This window comes from Dermacentor andersoni, chromosome 9 (genome assembly GCF_023375885.2).
Source record: "Dermacentor andersoni chromosome 9, qqDerAnde1_hic_scaffold, whole genome shotgun sequence".
In the NCBI taxonomy this organism is placed as follows: Eukaryota; Metazoa; Arthropoda; class Arachnida; order Ixodida; family Ixodidae; genus Dermacentor; species Dermacentor andersoni.
Genome location: NC_092822.1, coordinates 12,352,399 through 12,372,731, shown reverse-complemented (window position 1 = coordinate 12,372,731; position 20,333 = coordinate 12,352,399). Strand labels below are relative to the sequence as shown.

At 44.0% G+C, this 20,333-nt stretch overlaps 1 protein-coding gene across 1 annotated transcript in view; it reads left to right on the top strand.

The window, feature by feature from the left end:
* The first annotated feature begins 24 nt into the window (after positions 1-24).
* LOC126527041 (transmembrane protein 209) overlaps positions 25-20,333 on the top strand; it is a 37,769-nt gene continuing 17,460 nt past the window's right edge. Inside the window, exons 1-10 of the mRNA XM_050174755.3 lie at positions 25-333; positions 1,720-1,778; positions 1,843-1,974; positions 2,217-2,379; positions 2,972-3,050; positions 5,978-6,059; positions 7,565-7,645; positions 8,222-8,376; positions 16,904-16,966; positions 19,877-19,973. Coding sequence (XP_050030712.1) covers positions 167-333; positions 1,720-1,778; positions 1,843-1,974; positions 2,217-2,379; positions 2,972-3,050; positions 5,978-6,059; positions 7,565-7,645; positions 8,222-8,376; positions 16,904-16,966; positions 19,877-19,973 — 1,078 coding nt within the window. The 5' untranslated portion in view covers positions 25-166. The remainder of the gene's footprint in view (positions 334-1,719; positions 1,779-1,842; positions 1,975-2,216; positions 2,380-2,971; positions 3,051-5,977; positions 6,060-7,564; positions 7,646-8,221; positions 8,377-16,903; positions 16,967-19,876; positions 19,974-20,333) is intronic.

The window sequence follows — 20,333 nt, the reverse complement described above, 5'->3', positions numbered from 1 at the left end:
GTAAGCATCACTATAAATTTGGCGGCATAGGAAGATGGAGCAGTCAAAGCACGAGTCGAAGCGTGGTCATCGTGTTCGCTGGAGAGTTTGAGAGCTGGAACGAACATGAAACTCGTTTTGCGAAGTCCCCAACTTTAGGTAGAAAGTGTTACAAATAGCTGTAAGCATGAGTAACAATCAGAGTAGCGTGACTGGTCGGCTTTCCACGATCAATGGCCGAAAGCCGACGGTCGACGACATTTTCGCTAGAAAAGCTACAATGGAAAGAGTTAAGCCGGCACTGAAAAGAGCGTGTGTCAACTCTCTTCTCGCTTTGATCGTGCTCATTGATATGTGAGTACATTTTTTACGTGGTCGAACTATAACTGTCGGCTTTGACACATGTCATGCTGCTTTTATTGACTGCTTTTCGCTTGTTTTGCTCGAGTATTCAGTCGGCTGTGAGCAACGCTCACGATTAGATTTTCTGTTTGAACTCGTAGAAATCTAGCACTGAAAAGAGCGTGCGTCAACTCTCTTTTCTCTTCTATCGTGCTCATTGATACGCGAGTCTACTTTTTTACGTGGTTTCACTATAACTGTCGGCTTTGACACTTGTCATTGACTGCACTTCGCGTGTTTTGCTCGATGATTCACTCGGCTGTGAGGAATGCCCATGATTCGATTTTCTGTTTGAATTTTTAGAAATCTAGCTTATTGATGTAAATTAACATCATCACATCTTACCATGAACAATAAGATTCCTGGTACGTTTAAAGGCGCAATACATAACGCGTAAATTCCCGTCGGTGCGCACTTATTAAATAACAGGTGAGGTTCTCACTGGTGTTGCAGAAGTCGTGGGGCGCGGTAGTGCTGTACTTGGCGTCACAGGTTGGTGGCTGGGCGTGATTGTATTTCTCTAATCTTTTTTTTATTTTTTTTTATTTTTTTTACTTGTGCCAGGCGTGTATAAATTGGCTGTTCGATAGAGGAGGCAGCCAATTTAGTACGCGACCCTCCCAAGCACGCTCTGGCATCGGCTGCACGAAGCTATGGACCGCTCTGCTTTCAGTTTTGATCTTCCCACTGCCCCTTAGGTGGCCTTGCGACCCTGTGCTGCCTGTCCTGAGTCCTGAGGCCTCCGTTTGCCGATTACTTGTGCCCTCCTGGAGCACTACTTGTAAAAAATCCAATGTATCGTTGCGAGAAAAAAGCACCCCGCAACTAAAAAAGTGCCTCGCGACTTTCGCAACATTAGTCAGAACCTTAAACAACAAAATACATAACTTACGTTGGCCATTCCCTTATATAAATATAATTGCTAAATTCGTGCGGTGCCAACGAACTAAATAAAAGGCCGATGTTAAAGCGCTGATGCCGCTGACATCCCGTTGACGGCAGCCAAAATCGGCCTCGTGCATGTAGGCAATAGTGACATGTTTCTCATGCAAATTAAGTTCTATCTTGTTTTTGCATTCCAAATAGGGCCCATTTACACGTTGTAATATGATATAGACTCTGAAAGATAGTGGTGTTGTTCAAAGAGGCATGGGTAATAATAAAAAATGAAAGCCCGTCAGTGTGTTCTAAGACAAGAGATTGGTTCAACGACCCAGAAATAACCTGTGGAATCGATACTACATTGATATGCTGACATCGTAGCTGTGATGGGTTGTGGAATCGTTGCATTTTACGAACCTTGCTAATTCATGAGCTTTTACTGTTCTTTCTGCACAGGCGCCAAGGGTCGGTGATGAGGTTTTTTGAAGAAGAGTGGTTAGTGCTTTGGTACACTGGTAAGTTGATCCACTCTTCAAATATTTCAGCACTAACCATTCCTACCTTCTTTTCTTCGTGCAGAGTGTGTCTTGGGCATACTACTTTGTTGCAACTCCCTTGTGTACATTGCCTCATACACCTGGGCTCACTTTTGGGAGCTGCCAGTGCCAATTACTCCTAAGCAGATGAAGCTACTCCGCATTTCTGAAACGGGTAAGCTTAGTGTATTGTGATAATTGAGGTAGTGGTAATTCGATTCCAACCTAACAGGTCAGTACTGGCAGAGTGCAGTGATTATATGTTTTGCATTTGTCACTGTTAAAATAAACTAGTGTTGCTGTTCATTATATTGCCCTCTACAAACATTATATTCCTTGAGGAGTGTCAGTCCCTGCATCCCAGTATTTTAGAATTGTTGCAGCATTTCAGGCTCTGAACATTTTTGTGGGTTGCAGACGCTGGGTTCAATGTAAAAAGTCCACCTCAGCCAAACCTGCCAGAGACAAGATGGCCTGGCTTTGATAGCTTTGTCCTGCCTTCGGCAACCTCATCACCACTTTCAAGATCAATGGCCGTGACTCCACATGACACGTCTGCTGCAAGTTGGGGTTCTGCTGGGTATGCTAGCTCCATTGCTTTAGTTGTTCCTTTGCTAAGTTTGTTTTGTCACCAAAATTGGCAGCAAAAGTAGGTACCAAATGCTCTTGCATTTTGTTTCCTCCAAAATATGACTGAGGCTACTAATATGTGTAAATTTGGTGTCGATTAAAGGAATGCTAAAGGTGAATCTTAAGTCTTTCTAGAGTGATAGACTGCAGTCCTAGAAATCTTTGTTCTGTGCCAAAAGATGAGTTGATGAAGGCAGCTCAGGAATTCATTTAGACGAGAGGCATTATTTAGGTGTCATAAAATAAATGGTTGGAGTGGTTAGATAAAAAATTAATATTTCATACATCTTTGAATGCTTATAATTTGAGTTAACTAGTGATTCAGTGTCTCTTCCTGCAAGCAGAGGCAAAGCCACCTTTCCTTTTGCATACAGTAATCAAACTATTTTTGCTGGTGCTCCAAGTCGAAACACAGCTTTTGAAAAAGAGTAGAGAGCAGCTTTTCATGCCTGCTTGTACATTTCAAGAAGAAAAAACTATGGATCTGATCTCTTGATTTCTTTCTGACAACATTTAAACTCTTGGCATACTCACTCTTTCAGTTCGAGCTTTGGAGGCAATGCTAGCCTTTCATCCAGTTCTTGGTTGTTCTACACAGGAGCAAATGCTTCCCTCGACAAGGTGGGTACACTTCCTTATTCATGAGACATAACACGCAACGAGAAGAGTGACATGTTCCTGCAACCGGCGACCATAGTACACCGCTTGCACTTGCAACCTAAACATAGTGTGTCCCATATTGGAAGCAAAAAGGCGCACTAATAATACTTTAACATAACCTTTCGTCCACGAATTGTAGCTGTAATATGCAGTAAAACTTCGTTCAAATGTTTTAAGAAAAATTGTGAGAAACAACGTACTAATCAGAAAAGGTAGAAAGATTGGCAAGTTGGAAAGGATGCATGCTTATTAATCAGTGCAAAAGCAATGGAAGACACAGAGCTAGGACACAAGACGAGCGCTCGTCCTGTGTCCTTCTATTTTGGTGTCTTCCATTGTTTTTGCGCTGATTAACAAGTATGTAACCAGAAAAACATACAATTTGAACTCTTAAAGAAATATGCAAGACTTAACTGTAGTTGACATCTACATGATAAGAAACATAGTGTATATCATTGTGGCATGAGATGCCAAGATGCGCACCAAGCTAGTCGGGCTCAAGTGGCCCAAGACGTGCTTCGACTTTTTCACTACTTTGGCAAGCTTATGTTTGCAATCTTCGAAATTCGCCTGGGTTAGAGGCTTCCTCAGACAAGGCATTTTGGCAGGAAGTCTTGACGTGCTCGCTCGGTGAGAATCGTGGCATTAGACACCGACATATGCCGATCTGATGGGGCTCTGTCGTCTTAATATGATGTAGTATTCTAAGGAGGCAATGGGGAACTCAAACAGAATCTAGCTGGTGAGTGACACTGGAATACGATGCTGCCAAAGCAAACCATGATGCTCATGTCACCTGAAGCAGAGAATGGCAGCACGTTTGAGTTGTCTGCTGATAGTGTGCAGTACGCTTCCATCAGTAGTACGTCGCACATGCTGTGAAACAGATAGGTGAATATGCTTATCGCAGTAGGGTTGGCGGCGATGGTTGTGAATGCCCGCAAGGAGATTTGCTGGTACCAGAAAAGGAAACTGCATGCGTGCTGGCATTTGCATGTGACATGGGTGAGCAAGTACTGCAGGAAAGGTGCTGTGCTAGACGCCTACTGCTCTTGATAGCTTGTGCCTTGCACCTTGCCCACGTCACATACGATCTGTCAGAAAAGCTATCATATAATCGCAGTTTGGCGACGTACTGAACGTTGGTGCCGAAAGATTTGTTTCCCGGGAATGTATTAACTGGTAAACAAGAAGCATAACTGTATTGGGTCATCTTTTGTGTTCTCGGTCGTGAACTTAGGTGCTGAGAAATGGTACGCAACCCGATTTTATCGACGATGTTCTATTTTATATGAGGTAGTTATTCTATAGAAGGCATTACAGTTAAAAACAATTGCACTGTAAAAGGCTCGGAGTGAGACTTCTATGACTGCATTACTTGAGTAACATTGCAGTGTGGCCTGCTAAGTGTAAAACAGTATAAACTCCGTTGATGCTGCTTTTTGTACCTTTTAAGGTTGACTGATGATGATAAATATCAATGTAAATAACTGGGTAAGTTGGCACTACATGATTTATTGACATTATCATTAACCCTTTCGCTGTCACTGACGTACCGGTACGTCATCGCGCTTCCCCCCCACAGTGTCACTGACGTACCGGTACGTTCTCTATCGCGCGTTCAAAATTTCGCGCCTGAGCGCAAAGCTGGCGCTCCCGGACTTGGCCACGCCATCTGTTGACTCTTCCTACCTGTGTTAGTACACGTATTGAAGAGTACGGTGCGACTGCCACGCCCCCCTCTCTTCTTGCCGAGTGGCGCGGTGGCTCCGCGTTCGCTGGATCATGCGTCGCGCGCGTGTGGTTATGGGTTCAAGGGTTGTTCTGCCATCTCCGCCGGTTTGAAGGTTTTTATTTTCTTCTGTTGGTGTGTCTGCTACGGCGCGTCAAGTTCAGGCGCACGCGCCGCCGTGGCCTCTCCGAAAAGAGTGACTCGATTGCTGCTTTCGCTCTCTCACCGCACCCTTGCTTCCGACTTGCAGCAGTAAACGTAAAGCCCTTCGAACATTGTTTTAGCCTTTTTCCATCTCCCTCTTCTTGATCACACAACGTCCCATTTATCTCCGTTGCGCGGGCGACTGAAAGCGCATCCTCCCTGCGTGCGGTTACTTTCGGATAGCTGAGCAGCTCGAGACCTTCGTCTGTTCATTGGAGCGGTGGCTCTTACGATTCAGAATACGAGCCGAGCTCGGATTTGGACTCGGACAGCGTCTAACGCGACGAAGAGATGAGTTCCGCATCGTCAGATTCGGATGTTGAACGGATGTTATAGTCAGGCTGATGATGATGATGATGTTTACTAATAACAGCTGCAGAACATTAAAATGTGCATATTGCATTGACTATGTTATTTGTATGCCCATCATAATCAAAAATAAATTGCTATGTTCATTCCCTGTTATGCTCGCTCCCTGAAACCAAGCCGACACTGGGGGTGCGTCACGGCCAGAAAGGCCCGACAGCGAAAGGGTTAAATAAAAACCCTCTACAAGGACGTGAATTTTGCGGGACAGCTATGATCCTTCTCATCTCTGCAGTACACCTTTATTTGCTGGCATCGCCATTGAACATTGCTATGCTTGAAGTAACTGAAATCTTCCAAGGTGCTTGTTTTATAAGCACTGACTGTCTTTGTGCTAGTAATGTTTGAGTAACTGCAATGCATATCTAATGGTGTGCTAGGATACTTGGCAAGCACCAGTGAACAGCAAAATAAGAAGCAAGTGACAGAACGTGGCAATAAACTATCACCGGTACCTTTGTTGGATTTATGGCTTGCTTTGCTAATTTTTTTATGTTCATTGAAGTTTGCTCTTTGCAACATTATTGCTGCTGACAGATTGCTAGAACTGATTTGTTTGTTGGTCTCTTTCCTTTTCTCTGCTTAGAGTGGCTTTTCGGATAGGTCTTCAGACTCGCCACTCGGAGGAGCCTCCGGTGGCCTGCGCTGGCGTGGTTCCTCACCTCAAGGTTTGGCTGCTGCCCGACAACTTTTTTCCAGTTCACTGTGGCTTCTACTTCATTCTTGCTAAAAGGGAGCAGGAAAAAACTGTACAGAAAGGCAGGGAGGTTAACTAGAGCTAGTTATGGTCTGCTAAATTGTACAGCGAGAAGGGTAAAGAAACTAGGGAGATGCACAAAGCAAAACTGCTTACACAATCCAGCGGTACTAGGCAGTGTTCTCAAGGTGTTGTCAGCTAGGTTTCCAGACCTCAGGAACTTGAGCAGTGCAGATATAGCCTTCTTTGTTGAGTTACTTTGGGAGCTCTGGCCTAGAACATTTTGTTTGACAGTGGATAACTGTCCTGTCTATCAAGCATTGCTTGTGTCAATTGTCTCTCAGTACGTACTGCAGAGTGTACAGACACAGAAAACTTGTGTGATCATCTTGTTACAGCTGCATATATCACAAATAAAAATGTGGAAAACTAAGTAGTTTATATTTTTAAATAGTGATACACATGCTCCTAAATGTTATACCAGAAGAGAAAGGAGACAAGGTACTGTGAAAGTGAAAAAACAGTTCCTGTGCTTACTTAAGCAGCTGATAATACGGACCTAGCATTCTACGTGCATAAAATCAGAGCATTGCTACTGAGCCTAAGGTCACAGGTTTGATTATGTGGCATAGCAGCCACATTTCAATTGGGGTGGAAATCGTAGCCAACACCACTGACATGAGCATGGTCATGGTATGATAATGGCTACCGGACAGCTCAAACATAGTGTAACTGGGATTACCACTGGAAACTACCACAATAGCTTATGGTGACATAGTGGCAACATATAGCAACACTGCAACTGAAACTAGAAACTCTCACACCTACTTCTTGCAAGAAAAGGAACATGATCATGCAACTGTGCCCATCATCAGTTTAAAACCACTGCACAGTTTTTGTGCATCAGGTGTATTGCACAAGTGGAAACCGTTTGCTGTTAGCATGTGTTTGGCATTTTCTCAGATAAACTTCTTTCAGTACAGCATCATTTATTGGCACTGTAGCATTTTTTGCCTCTGCCCTTTGAGCATAGAAATAGAGTCAAGCTGCATTCAAGGAGTTCACAAATTCCTGTGTGTCACCAGGGGTAGTATTTTGTAAGTGTCCACCTAGTGGACTGTCCATTTCGGCCACTGCTGATTCGCTAGGGCCGCTCGTCTTCTCCTCGCTTGTACAGCTGCATCCAATCAGCGGCCGAAATGGACAGTCTACTTGGTGGACTCGGGGCTGAGATCACCACATCAAATTATAAAGTTCAAAATTGGGCAAAAAAATAAAATTAGATGTTGTGCCTTATTCGGAGCATGGTTCTGAATGTAATGTGAGATGCATTCTTGAACTGCATTTAAAAAAGAAGAAAGAAAAAAGAAACGTACGTTATATGCACGTATGATGTTTTCCTAACCAAGTAAATTGGGAAGCTTTTTCTTGCACTTTGAATTCTATTTCACAGATGCCTTTCTTTCATCCATGCAGTAAGATGGCACATAAGTGATGAACGCAGCTTGGTCGACTACCTGGCTGCCCATGAAGAATCCGATCGCAGCCTCTCTTTTGGTATGTAATGAAAGCATGATATATCTGCGGCTTTGTATCCGTTTGGTCATTTTCTAGGATATCAATTTTACTGTTGTTAAAACATATAGTTCGGCAGCTTCTTTCACCATAACAAAATGCATGCGTATGAAGTTTTAATTTCAGTATGTTTTGATTCTTGGCAAACTATGTTCCATTTATTGGCAAGCAAGGGAAAAATGGCACATGCAGTTGCTGAAGCCAGGTTTGGCTTGATGGGGTGGGCAACTCTCAATGTACTTTGTGAAATCGATACTTTGCATGAAAAGGGTTAGCAGTCATTTCTGCATATGCTGAATGTCAATGTGCAGCAGTTGTACAAACAGTAGTTGTGTCTTTCATTGGAAATAAATCAGCTTGCAACTTTGGCTTGTAAGAGTAGGTTTTTTTGGTGCACATGTTGAAATGCTAACGCCATAACAAAGATAAGTGAACATTCCAAATGGGGAAGTGCAAAGGAATACTAGGAATAGTAGGCTGTTGTCTGCAAAATTTTATGAAACCTGTTGACAGAGTGTAAGCGCACCTCGAACATTGTTTATCCACTTCCTCATACAGATGTACCAGCAAGCAGCGGAGTGTTGAACTCTTCGCTGCGGCTGGATGCTGACTCGGTGATCTCTCACCTGAGCCACTACCAGAAGGCGACAAGGTCTCCGCAGACGATGCATGGTGACGACCTTGACTCGGTGGCCACCTTCAGTGGAGACAGTGTCAGTAGCGTTGCACTTTCTTAGGTAGAATTGTGCCGAGTAGGAAACAAGAAAGTTTAGATTGAAATAAAATATAATCCAAGGGTAGACTTCTCACAACCAATAAAATAAATATTGCAACCAATAATTCAAGTCGTAGTGGTAGGTTTAAAATGGACTGCTTTAGAGTATCAGCATGTGTGGTTGTACAGAATGATCTGTGCTTGTAGGCACCCTTCGTACTTGTAAATGCAATCACTAACTTATGTGGGTAGCATGCGAGTGCATGATGCAGAACAGGTCACGTGATGTTCTTTCAGTAGAATTTGTGCATCTGGTGACCAGATTAATCCACAGTCTAAGCAGCTTATTTTACTGCAATAAGAAGCTTACGCTGACCAGCCAATCTGGCGCACCTGCCAGAACTTCTTGGTGACACTTCAGTAGTGGCTCTGTGATGTAGAATGAAGGAGAACTGTGCTAATGAATTCCAGCGGGACAACGATGCACTGTCCCAAAGAGCGAGGTAAGCATGCAACTAATTGGATTTGTGCATAGGAAGTCGCTCCCATGTGCATTGCAGTATACAGTTAAAGCTCAGTATAACAGTCTGTAAAATCATCAATTTCAGGGTGTCTACCAATCGGGAAGACCGGGAATTCTCGAGGATCTTGAGTAGTCTGGAAATACTCGGGGAAAACTCGAGGAATTTGTGTTTCTATCAGGGAAAATTAGCTGTCATTTTATTGAAAGGGAACGAAACTCGCGGTAATGCTGACTCGAGTGACAAAGAGGAATTGCAATGAATCATCTTTGACGCCGTGTCGTCGGCTGGAGGAGTTGCCAGTGTACAGTCAACAGCCGACTTTCCGAGTTAATGTATAACAACGTCTCTGAAAATATATCTGAAATTTCGGACGCAGGAACCGTTTGCCGTCCGATTTTCTGGACCTTTCGCTGTTACCGCATGTCCCAAGCGGCATTATTCAAAACCACCAGCGCTGCCGCTTTGATTACCTCGCCACCTTGAACCGGCACTCTCGCACGTAGATATGCTGGCGGCCGTAGCCACATTAGGCCTAGCTGCTTTGACGTTCGCTATTAAGCTTCTTGCCGTTGTAGGCTGTGTTTTTCATTGAAAGAATTCGCTGCTGTCGCAATGGCTGCGACTCCGCCTTTGTGGTCCTTGCGATTGGCTTTGAAGCTCGGAAAGCAGTGTTGCTTCACATAATGCTGGTTGAAAGTCAGCTTCGCCCTAAAGCAGAAATGTTACGCTGTGAAGCATATGCGAAAGTATTTCAGTGAAGCATAACAAATGTGGGAAGAGGCAATTGTCATGGTACCCAGTGTGTATTCCTTAATTATTCACGCATGCACTCGTCATCTCCTGTCCCAGTATGAGCACTGTTATGCTTAGTAAATGTACTGGCAGGCCTTCAGTGCTTCTTCAGATGTGCCTGTGGCGGTTTGAGCTCTTAAGGGCAGTAAATGATATGCATTTATTTTTTCAAACTGCCTGATTTTTCGGTCGTTTTCGCGGTCCCTAGGGAGTCTGAAAAATCGGACGTTGGCTGTACAACTGACCTAAAGGATGCTTCAAATGGTCTGTGTGGCGAACGCACGGCGAACGGAGGACGAGAACGCAAAGGACCTACACATTGAGGAATGAACTGGAAAGGAAGCATGCTGCCTGCTTATTTGAAGGAGCTTGAGCCCAAAAAAGAAAGTGTTGGCTGACGCCAAGGTGCAGGTATCCCTCATCCAAACCAAAATAAACTCTTTAAAACAGTGAAATGCAACACTGAGGCGTTGTGCGCAGGCTGAGTATGTCAGGACAGACTTATCAGCTGTTGCGAGAGAGTCTCGCTTGTGACAAAATTCGGGCCTCATACCAATGAGCTTGCTCTCAGCTGATAGAAATAGCTCATATTCGAAAATATTTACTGCTGTATGCATCTCCTTTTTATTCATATTTGAGAATGTTCGACTCGATTTGCAATGGGTTTTACTATTTCTTTTCGAAGATATTTTATTTGCTGTGCATTTTACTAGCTTCTCCCTTCTGTTTTCTTTTGGAATAAAATAAGTGCTGCTACTTACTATTCAAGCTTGATTAAGTTTTTTTTTTTAACACTCTTTCTAGAGAGTGACAGCTTCAGGCGACATGGTGTCAGCCTGTTTTGGCAGAAAATGAAGTTTTGGGTCATTCAGGGAATTTTGCAAAGGCATTCAGGGAAAACCTGGAAAAATCAGGGAATTTGGAAAAGTCAACTTGGTAGACACCCTGAATTTGCTTCATTAGATCGAAATTTTATCTTGAAATTCGATCTTTCATGCAAATAAGTACTCACTGGTGGATTTTTCTTATACAGAAGGGGCTGCAAAATTTTAAAAATAATCAGGCAATCAGAAAAGGGAAATTTGAATTGGATAAAATGTCATTTTGTTCAGTCTGAGAGTCAGTAACGATAGATATGGTTTTATACTGTATCGATGATAACTTTACATCGGCGGTACGAACCGAAGCCAGCCACACTTTCACGTCCACTTCGCTACCGCAGGTAATAGTGTCACCCGCACTGGGACGATGCTATCATGAAAAGCACCGGCAGTGGGAAACGAATGCTTTATCTGCCACTCGCTTCAACATGGCTCTGAAACTCGAGATTACACAACCTGTAGCACTAAACTGATGGGAAGACAGCCCACGATGCCATGCCATCTCAGCTTGCCCAGTCCTTGCACAGCTAACAGACGTCCTCTAAGACAGGGTACGATAGCTGCGTATGTGCCACACTGACAGCCATGCACGGCTGCGGCCGCGCTAGAAAAGGAGACACGCACCAACCTGCCACCAACTTTTTCTCCTACCCTCGCGTGTACTTCATCGCGGTACTGAAAACTCGCTCTGCTTCCCCCCTCCCTCCCTTTCCTCTAGCTCGCATAGTAAGACTGCGCTTATCAGGCCACCATCATTCTCGGCTCATCCTTGCACGCTTTCACTTGCACCTAAATCGTACAGCATGTGGGACGCGATAGGATATTATCGCACTTGGAATTTATACGGAACATGACGCTGCTCTCCTTCAGCAGTTGCTTTTGGTCATACGGCATGCCATTTGAGAGGTGCATTTGCAAGCAGCCGCATGTAATTCAACCATTTGACTATCTGGGTACGCGGAAGTTTACATTTATTTTATTGTCCTGGTATTCCTTCATGGCGACAGTGAAATCTTGTATAAACGCACTTCATTATATTGATGTTCAAAATACGTAATCATCTATGGACAAAAAGTTATAGGAAGGTAAATACTTTGTTATATCGAGAATCTTGTCTTGTTATGTTGAAGTTCATTATATCGAGGTTTAACTGTATTTAAACAGGCCTTCAGATGGCTTTTGTTTGCATTATATTTTAATGTGCCTTAAGGTTCCGGACTGTATGCTGAGGTGTACGTAATTGCTGTCACTGGATAAAGTTTGGTATTGCCTTAGTGGAATAAGAATGTCTAGAAATGTCCTTTCCTTGAAGCGGTGTGGCCTCTATTCTCGAGAGAGTACAAGAATAGCTGCCATAGACCAGGAGCTTCAAATTTAATGATTCACATTTAGGCGGCTGTGCTTGATATTGTAGCACAAGCATCTTTAGTGTGTTGGATGTGCAGTAAATTACATAAATTCCGGAAGGGGGAATGTGCTGCACTTACATTCTCTTTTTAAATAGCTCCATCGCCCAGACCAGTGCAGCTAATTACTGATATTGTCACATGTAGAGATGATGATGCAAGAATTCTGGCAGCAACTATTTATTGGACTAACTAGTGTCCCAAACTAAACAACAAACTTGGCGGTGGTCAGTGTAGCAAGAACTGTTGACAACGATGCATTGAATTGCTTAGTCATGCGTGAGCCTTTATATTATATCCTCCAATCTGGCGAAATAGCACATTCAACCAGCATCTCGTATCTTTACTCAGTAAATAAAAGAAGGTTCTACGTGAGACAACGTGTGGGCAGTCTTCCCGCTGAAATTAGATACTATAGAGGGTCGCTACGGATGAACTTTTATGCGCATGCAGTTAAAGGAAAAACAAGCACTGGAAATAGCAGATTTGTAATGACAAGAACAGAGTTAGTGGCAATATGTTTATACAGTTAAACCTTGATATAACTAACTTTAATGTAACAAAATTCTTGATATAATGAAGTATTTAACTTTTCATAACGTCTTGTCCATAGAACACCATGTATCTAGAACCTCAATATAACAAAGTGTGTTTGTATGCGATTTCAATATAACGAAATTTTACTGCCACCACAAAGGAATAGCAATTTCTGTGGATGCACATGGTCAAAAGATTGAATTACAAGCGGCTGCTTGCAAACACATCTCTCAAATCGCGTGCCGCTTGACAAGAGTGACCGCCGGAGTGGAGCCGCATCATGTTCCGTATGAAGTCCAAGTGCAATAAGATCCTATCGTGCCCCGCGCATTGTGTGCTTTGGGTGCGAGTGAAAGTGTGCGAGCGTGATACAAGAAAAATGGTAGCTTCATGAGTGCCGCCTTCCTGTGCAGGCAAAGGGAAAGAGGGGAAGGGGAGCAAGCTCGCGGTAACACGATCAAGCACGTGCGATTGGGCAGTGTGGGGGTTAAGTTGGCATCCGTCTCGATTTCTGACGGGGGGTCTCGGCCATGGCTGCGCATGATTGCAAGCGTGGCTGAGCGCATACGCAGCCGCGCACCCTGCTTTAGAAGTAATCTGCCGCGTGTGCAAAGAGTGGCCGTGCGAGACAGCGTGGCATTATGTAAGCTGTCTTACCGCACGTTTAGTATTGGAGGTTGGGTAATCTCGAGTTTTGGTGACCCGTTGAACCGAGAGGCAGACAAAGCATTCGCTCCCTGCGGCCAGTGCTTTTCCTGATAGTGTCGTCTCAGTGCGGGCGACGCTGTCAGCTGTGGGGGCGGAGTGCACACGGAAGCATGGCTGGCTTAACTTTATTCGTATCACCGAGAAGATATTGCTGACATACGTGGCATGAAACCGCATAATTCGTCCCAGACTCCCAAATTTATCAGAATTGTTTTCTCATTCAAACTTGCTTTTTTTCAATTGCCTGATAATTGGAAATTTCTGTGGCCCCTTTTCATGTAAGAAAAATCGATCCACAGCGACTGTACTTATTTGCATAAAAGGTCGACTTTCAATAGAACAAAATTTTGCTATGACGAAGCAAGTTGCCGATTTTACGAACTTCGTTATATCGAGGTTTAATTGTATAGTGTCATTTCTCGATGTAACAAACTATTTTAATTTCCTGATTTTAATTGTATTGAAAACCTCACATTTTTTTTTTTCGCAATTTAACAAGTAGTTTCGTTACATGGTTGCAATATAACGAAGTTATTGGCCATTTCAAGCACGTGCTTGGAGCCTGTATATATGGTAAATCTAGCAAATAACTATACAAATGTCGGCCGAGAAAAACATTATTTGCAAGTGTTCTTTTACATGAAAGGCTTGAGTGGTAAAAACACCGTAGAACCGCACATGCCGGGACACAGTATGCAGATAACACCGCTGTGCCATTTGTCGCGCGGCAGTTCGGAGCGCTTGGAGAAACCCGAGAGCTGGCTATTCCTTCAGTGCAAGGGGTGTGGGGAACAGGTGAGCACGCAGTAACGTAATCAAGCAGCCGCTAGAGGGGGATGTACACTTGTCCGTCGTCCCCCCTAGTGCGCACGTGTCCTCTCCTCTACCCTTGCTATCGCTGTGCATGGCTGTCCATATGCGGGCCATGTCCCATATGTATGTTGGAGGTATTCTTCAGCAAATGCTGACCCGCCGTGGTTGCTCAGTGGCTATGGTGTTGGGCTGCTGAGTACGAGGTCGCGGGATCGAATCCCGGCCACGGCGGCCGCATTTCGATGGGGGCGAAATGCAAAAGCACCCGTGTACTTAGATTTAGGTGCACGTTAAAGAACCCCAGGTGGTCCAAATTTCCAGAGTCCCTCACTACGGCGTGCCTCATAATCAGAAAGTGGTTTTGGCACGTAAAACCCCATAATTTTTTTTTTTTCAGCAAATGCTAAGGGCAAGCCGGGATGGTTCGTGCCTTTATGCGCAATTCGTTCCCGCACATCTAGTGTTGGTGGTTGCGTAATCTTATGTTTCCAAGGCGTGGTGCGAAGCGTGCGTTAAGGGTGTGAGAGCAAGTGTTCTTGGTCATTGAGTGAGATCGTTCCCTGAGTGCTCGTGACAATGATAAAGCTACAAACCTTACTTCGTGTAGTTGTCTCTTTGTTATTGCCGTTAATGCTCCACCTTCCTGGTGAAACTGCGAGTTCTTTTTCTCAGGACAAATATCTGGATTTTTTCGCACTTTCGTTTTTAATTTGAGGGTGCCATCGGATGACAGTGGGGGCACTAAGTGTCATCCGCCATGCTGTCCCAAGATTTGCGATGCTGCGCAATGCAACACGCCAATCTCGGATGCTGTGAGCCATGCCGATGCACCGCTCTCGACGCGATCTGCACCGTGCGAGCTGGCGCTCATAACCACGCTAATATGGCCTGATCTTGCAATTTGATTATAAGTAATTACTGACAAAGTACTATCTGCCAGGAGTGTTCTGAGGATTTCTGAAGTGATTTTTACTGTTAAAACTTTAAAACCTTGAATTAACACGATCTATGTAACGAAGTTTTTCGCTGCAAGTACCACTTTGTTATATCGAGATTCGACTGTATTAAAAGAGTACTGATACAAAATTTCAAATTCGAGATAACTTGTAAGATCAATTTCTGCGAACACACACGCAGCATCTAGATAATATTAGTATATCAGTGGGGAATGTAGCTTAATGAATGTAGCTTAAAACATATTTAAAATAAACTTAAAGTGCATACATGCAGCCAACCACAAATCGCCGGACCTCGCAACATTGACATCAATGAGGTCGGTTTGTAAGCATTCCAGAGTGTAACAGTGCTATGTCACGAGGTTATGTTAGGTTCTTGTTCATCCCTCGACCTAGGCCTTCATTGCTGCACTACTGGTCTACCTCGGTTTTTTCTTGTAGTGGTATGCTCGCCGAGTCGCTGCAACAGTTTTTGTCATGCCTATTGGAAGATTTCCGACACTATATTTGCGTTGACTGTGCAGGAAGTGCGAGTACAGCACAATGTCGAGTGCATAGTGCATTGTTGACTTCTGCCAAATGCATTCAGGCTTGGGTATATAGTCATGCATAGGTTTCCCAGTGATGGCCCTTAGTGGCATAAGTGGACCAAGTTCGCATGCTTTACTGGGCACAAAGAGTGGGCCTTGCTGAAAAGCAGGCACATTTGATCACTTCATTTCCAATGGAAAAAAAAATTATTTTGCCATTACCTCTACATTCTTTTACTGAAGATCAGCAGGAATATCGCATCTTATTGTCCGGATGGTTCAATATAACACTTGGCACGCTTACTTGCTGGTTTGTAACAAAAAGAAAATGCGAATGTTGCCTTCATCAGCGGGAAAACCAGCAGCCAGCTGTTGCCAAGGCAGTACTGGCATAGACAGGTGTCATTGCCTATCGGCAGCTGCTGAAAGCAAAGCAGCCGTTCCGGCAGGGCTGCCATGGGAGAAAGATGGCTGGTTTGATGATGCCTACACCTGAAAGTGATCAGCCAAATCTGGTATGGTGGCGACTCCTGTCTGCAGAAAATTGTTGCTGTTGAATGATGAAATGAGAATAACAAGGGCATTCCATGGCACGTGTGTATGTAAGTAGAGAAAAACAACTAGCAACAACAAATTTTGTGCGATCACGTTAACTTGTTACAACGTTGCAACGTTACGATCGCGTTGTGTGTACAGTTTTGTGCGATCACGTTACCAGCTGTGTGTGTAAACCTATTGGTTCCTCTCATTGCTATATGAAATCGAAACTTGGACTGGTTGCTATAAATGAGGCTCCAAATAATCGGCCATCGTGCGGTGAAGCAAACAAGGTTTCTTGCTGTGATTACTGGGTCGTTAGTGGTCAAACGTTTTTCTTTCAGCACTCATTTAATTAAAAGTTAGATTCGCTTTATATTAGGAATATCAATGGCTATCCTTGGACATACAAGAGATGGGATCGGGGATTGGGCGATTGTTGCCTATGAAATGAATAAGAAAATGACATGTAGCAGCACTGTACCAAATCAACAGGTTTTACACCTGCTTTTAGTGACAGCGGATAACAATACTCATAACCATTAAAGCTTGTGTCTCATGTACTGCAGTTCATGGCCACAAGTGGTGTGTGCTATCATAGACAAACAAAACCCGAACAGGACGGTTAGAAAATTAATGCACAGAATGGAGAAACTTATTCAATGTAATTTGTTTTTGTTCTGATAACAGTGCAGTTGATTTTCTTCTACAAAAAATTAGGTACGTATTGTGCCCTTAAATTCTAATGAAACACTTCGCAATGCTCCCTGCCAATAGTCTCATTTCTTATGACGTGAATTTTTCCATTGCACATTTCATCATGATCTCGTCACATTTACAGGTTTGGAAGAAGTGGTCTATTGATAAAGACAAGCTGGACATTTGGGTCGAGAACCTTCGCAAGGTTTGTGAATGCTTTTAAAATCTACTTATTTCCCCACTTTAAAGGAAATGGTGGCTATTGGACAATTTCAAAGCCAAATGTGAATAGGGTATTCGGAAATAAGCACAGCTAAACCTCGCAGTAACGAAATCGGCGGGGAATTTGATAAAATTTGTTTTTGCGAGAATTTCATTGTTGCAAAATAAGACATCACAGATAGGTAACTCATAGCAGAACAAAACTTGACCGTCTAAATTCCGTTAGGCTACTTTGGCAATCTTTCTTCAAGGATATAGAACTGCATTGCCAACAGTACAAGGTGCACCACATGCGCCGATCTGCAGTGGCAGCGCTGCCTTGGAGCAGTATTCTCGGTCAATTGCTTTTGGAAATATAACTTTTGTGAGATTTTGTGTAACTCAGCATCAGACGCTGTGGGGGTTCCACTCTGCATGCGGCTAGGGCTGAAGGCGAGCTCTGGATCTAGCCCCACACAGTCGTTCCGTGGTACTCCTGAAGCTGTAGCACGGGAATCGCAGCTATGTCAGGTTCAAACGAATAAGGCAACCAGCAGCATCAACTGCAACAACGTTTATTGCTACAAGCAATAAAGAATACTAGCAGAGGGAAGTCCTCTGTATAATAAGTAATAAATAGACTTGCCTTGTTGCCTGGGATAGTCAGGCAAATGAGGTCACTCACGGGTTGCGGCAGGTAATCCAGTCCGGCAGGTTAGGAGTCGGGCGTCAGAGAGAGGGCCTCCCCTGGCGGTGGGCTTTTATGCCTTTTTACCTTTTGTGAGGGGAATGTCCTCCTCACCTGCCGGATATTACTCCTTTTCTCATCAGCCGGGTGGTGGGAAAGGGGTATGCCCGTCATGAGAGCAATGGAGAACGGTAGGGCATATAGTGCTTATCTCCCGTGTCTACGCCGGCTCGACACGTCTGCCACGCGCGAACGGGACGACGTGAGTACATAGGAGGAAATGGGAGTGGATGCTCCGCACAACACAGAGCACCAGTGCTCTACACAAGCAACAGCACTTCTCCACTGCAGCCTGTTGCCCATACATGAGAAAGCGTCTGGTGCCATGCGCAAAAGTGATAGTATTTTGTATACCCTTCGCGCAAATCTATGTCCGGTGCCAAATTCACATGCAACGCCTGTCGGGTGGCACCAAAGCCAGCGTTCTTGGGAATGCTTATTCCTGGATAATCGCCTAATCACAGCCCGATGCGTTGCACTCCATGGTGTGAACACCATCTCAAGCGCCATAAACAATTCCACGTCGGTTGGAAATGGATTTCCTTATTTTTGCTGCTTTGCTCACCGAGGTACACATTAAGCACTACGCTAGGTGTGCAAAAACAGTCATCACATGCCAGTAGCAACATGCGCGCTGTTTCGAACGGGTGATCATCAAAAAAGATGGCGGCCATGACTTGTTTCCAGCACATGTGATCACTCACAGCGCGTGGTTGTTTTTGTAAACAAGAATGGCAGTGCCCACGCAAGTGTAATGTGGTGCTATGTTATGCAATTTTAGTGCAAAGCAATCGCATTTGAGCACATTTTGGAGTCTGCTAGCCTTGCGCGAGTAGGTAATATGCGGAGCTACGTTCCAGCAAATTTCGTTGCTGCGGAATTGTAGTACAGCAACATTTCTTTTTTGAAAGGTACGAAATGCATTGAATCCTGTGGTTGTTTGCCAGGGATACGAAAATATTTCGTTGTCACAAGAATTTTGTTATTGTGAGTTGCGACTGTATTCAGTTGATGTCCGTTAATTTGATCCTATTGGGACCAACGAAATTTATCGAATTATCTGGTGGGTCAAATTAAACAAGATGCAGAATAAAACAGCAAAACATTCTGCTAACTCACTTGGCAGTATGTGCCAAATGCGTACGACTGTTGCAAGGCGGTTTCAGCTTTTTGACCAATTGCACCAGTCAGGAAATTTTCAGCCCAATTTTCTTCAAAAGGTAAGAAGGACGTGTGTTAAAATGGGTAAATACTGTAATAAGATATTGGGGGGTCAGCTACGGTTATTGCTTGTAAAATCTTCCTAGGGCAGGCCAAACATTGGCGTTTTCGAACAGAGATGGCGTGTGCTCAACGCATTCACTGTACCCTAAGCTGTGCTGAGACAGATGCTGCCACTAAGGGGGTCACTATTGGGGTCACCATAGGGGTCAAGTACGTGTGTGCTGACTAGTCAAGTTCAAATTATCTGGCAAAGGCCAATTTTGGGATAGAAATAACGAACGTTGGGGCCCATAAATGCTTAGGCGCTGGTCAGGATCGAACTAACTGAAAAGTCAAATTAACCGTAGTCGAATTAACAAAAGTCTTCTAGAGAACAGACTGGTGGGCTAGTTGGTACTGCATAACTTGAGGCAAAGCGAAAAAAAACATGAGGGCAAGAGAAGAAAACGAAGACTCAGCGCTACTAACAGCTGAATTTTTATTGCGCATGGTTACCACATATATATACCGTCGTACAACCGGCCATTATCAAAACACAGAAGAAAAAAATCTTCTGTGCTGGCTTTACATAAATTAGTCAGAAAGCCTCTTAAGAACCAGTTTGTGGCAAGGATAGCTGGTGTCCTTTTTGAGTGATTGTGGTTCATCATGTGTTTACATCTTAGTGTTGTCGACTGCTAATATAGCCTGGCGCCTTTAGTTAGGTGCATTGTTTCTATTTGTTCTTTATTTACAAAACTTGTTAAGAGCATTTCATAGACAACACAAGGTGTCACAAGCAGGGAATACACTAATAATAAATACAAATGTGGTAACATGGTGGTTTAGACAACAGTGTTAGTACTGGCTCACTTATAGTGTACTTTATTTGTTGAAAAACTGGTCATAAAACAATAATTGCAACATGTAAAGATTAGCAGCAATATTTTGTTCATGTCACAGTGGATCAGCCAGACCATTGTGAAACGAGTGGACTCTGAGATAGACTCCATCAACACCACGCTCCAGAGGCTGGGATCATCGGATTTGCGTATTGGTGGTAAGTGCAGCATTCACGTTTACTGTTTTGTTTATTGTATATGGACACTCCAGGTGTATTTCTGCCATCGCCATGAGGTTCCGCATAAAGTCCAAGGGCGATAAAATCGTCGCCATGTGCCGTGTGCTGTACGTATGACTGTACGTATGTAGTACATAGCCACTACAGTTGCATGTAGCTGTGTCTGAAGCATAGCGTAGATACCGCGATTACTGTGGGGTGCCGCGACGAGCGCGGTTGCAGAGGTCAATGCGACTCGCCGAGTGCGACAGCGTGCTCTGATTGGTAACTGCCGATGATGTGACTCAAGGCCTGTGCGCCAACATCTGACAAACGAGTCGTCTGCTTCCCGATTTGCAC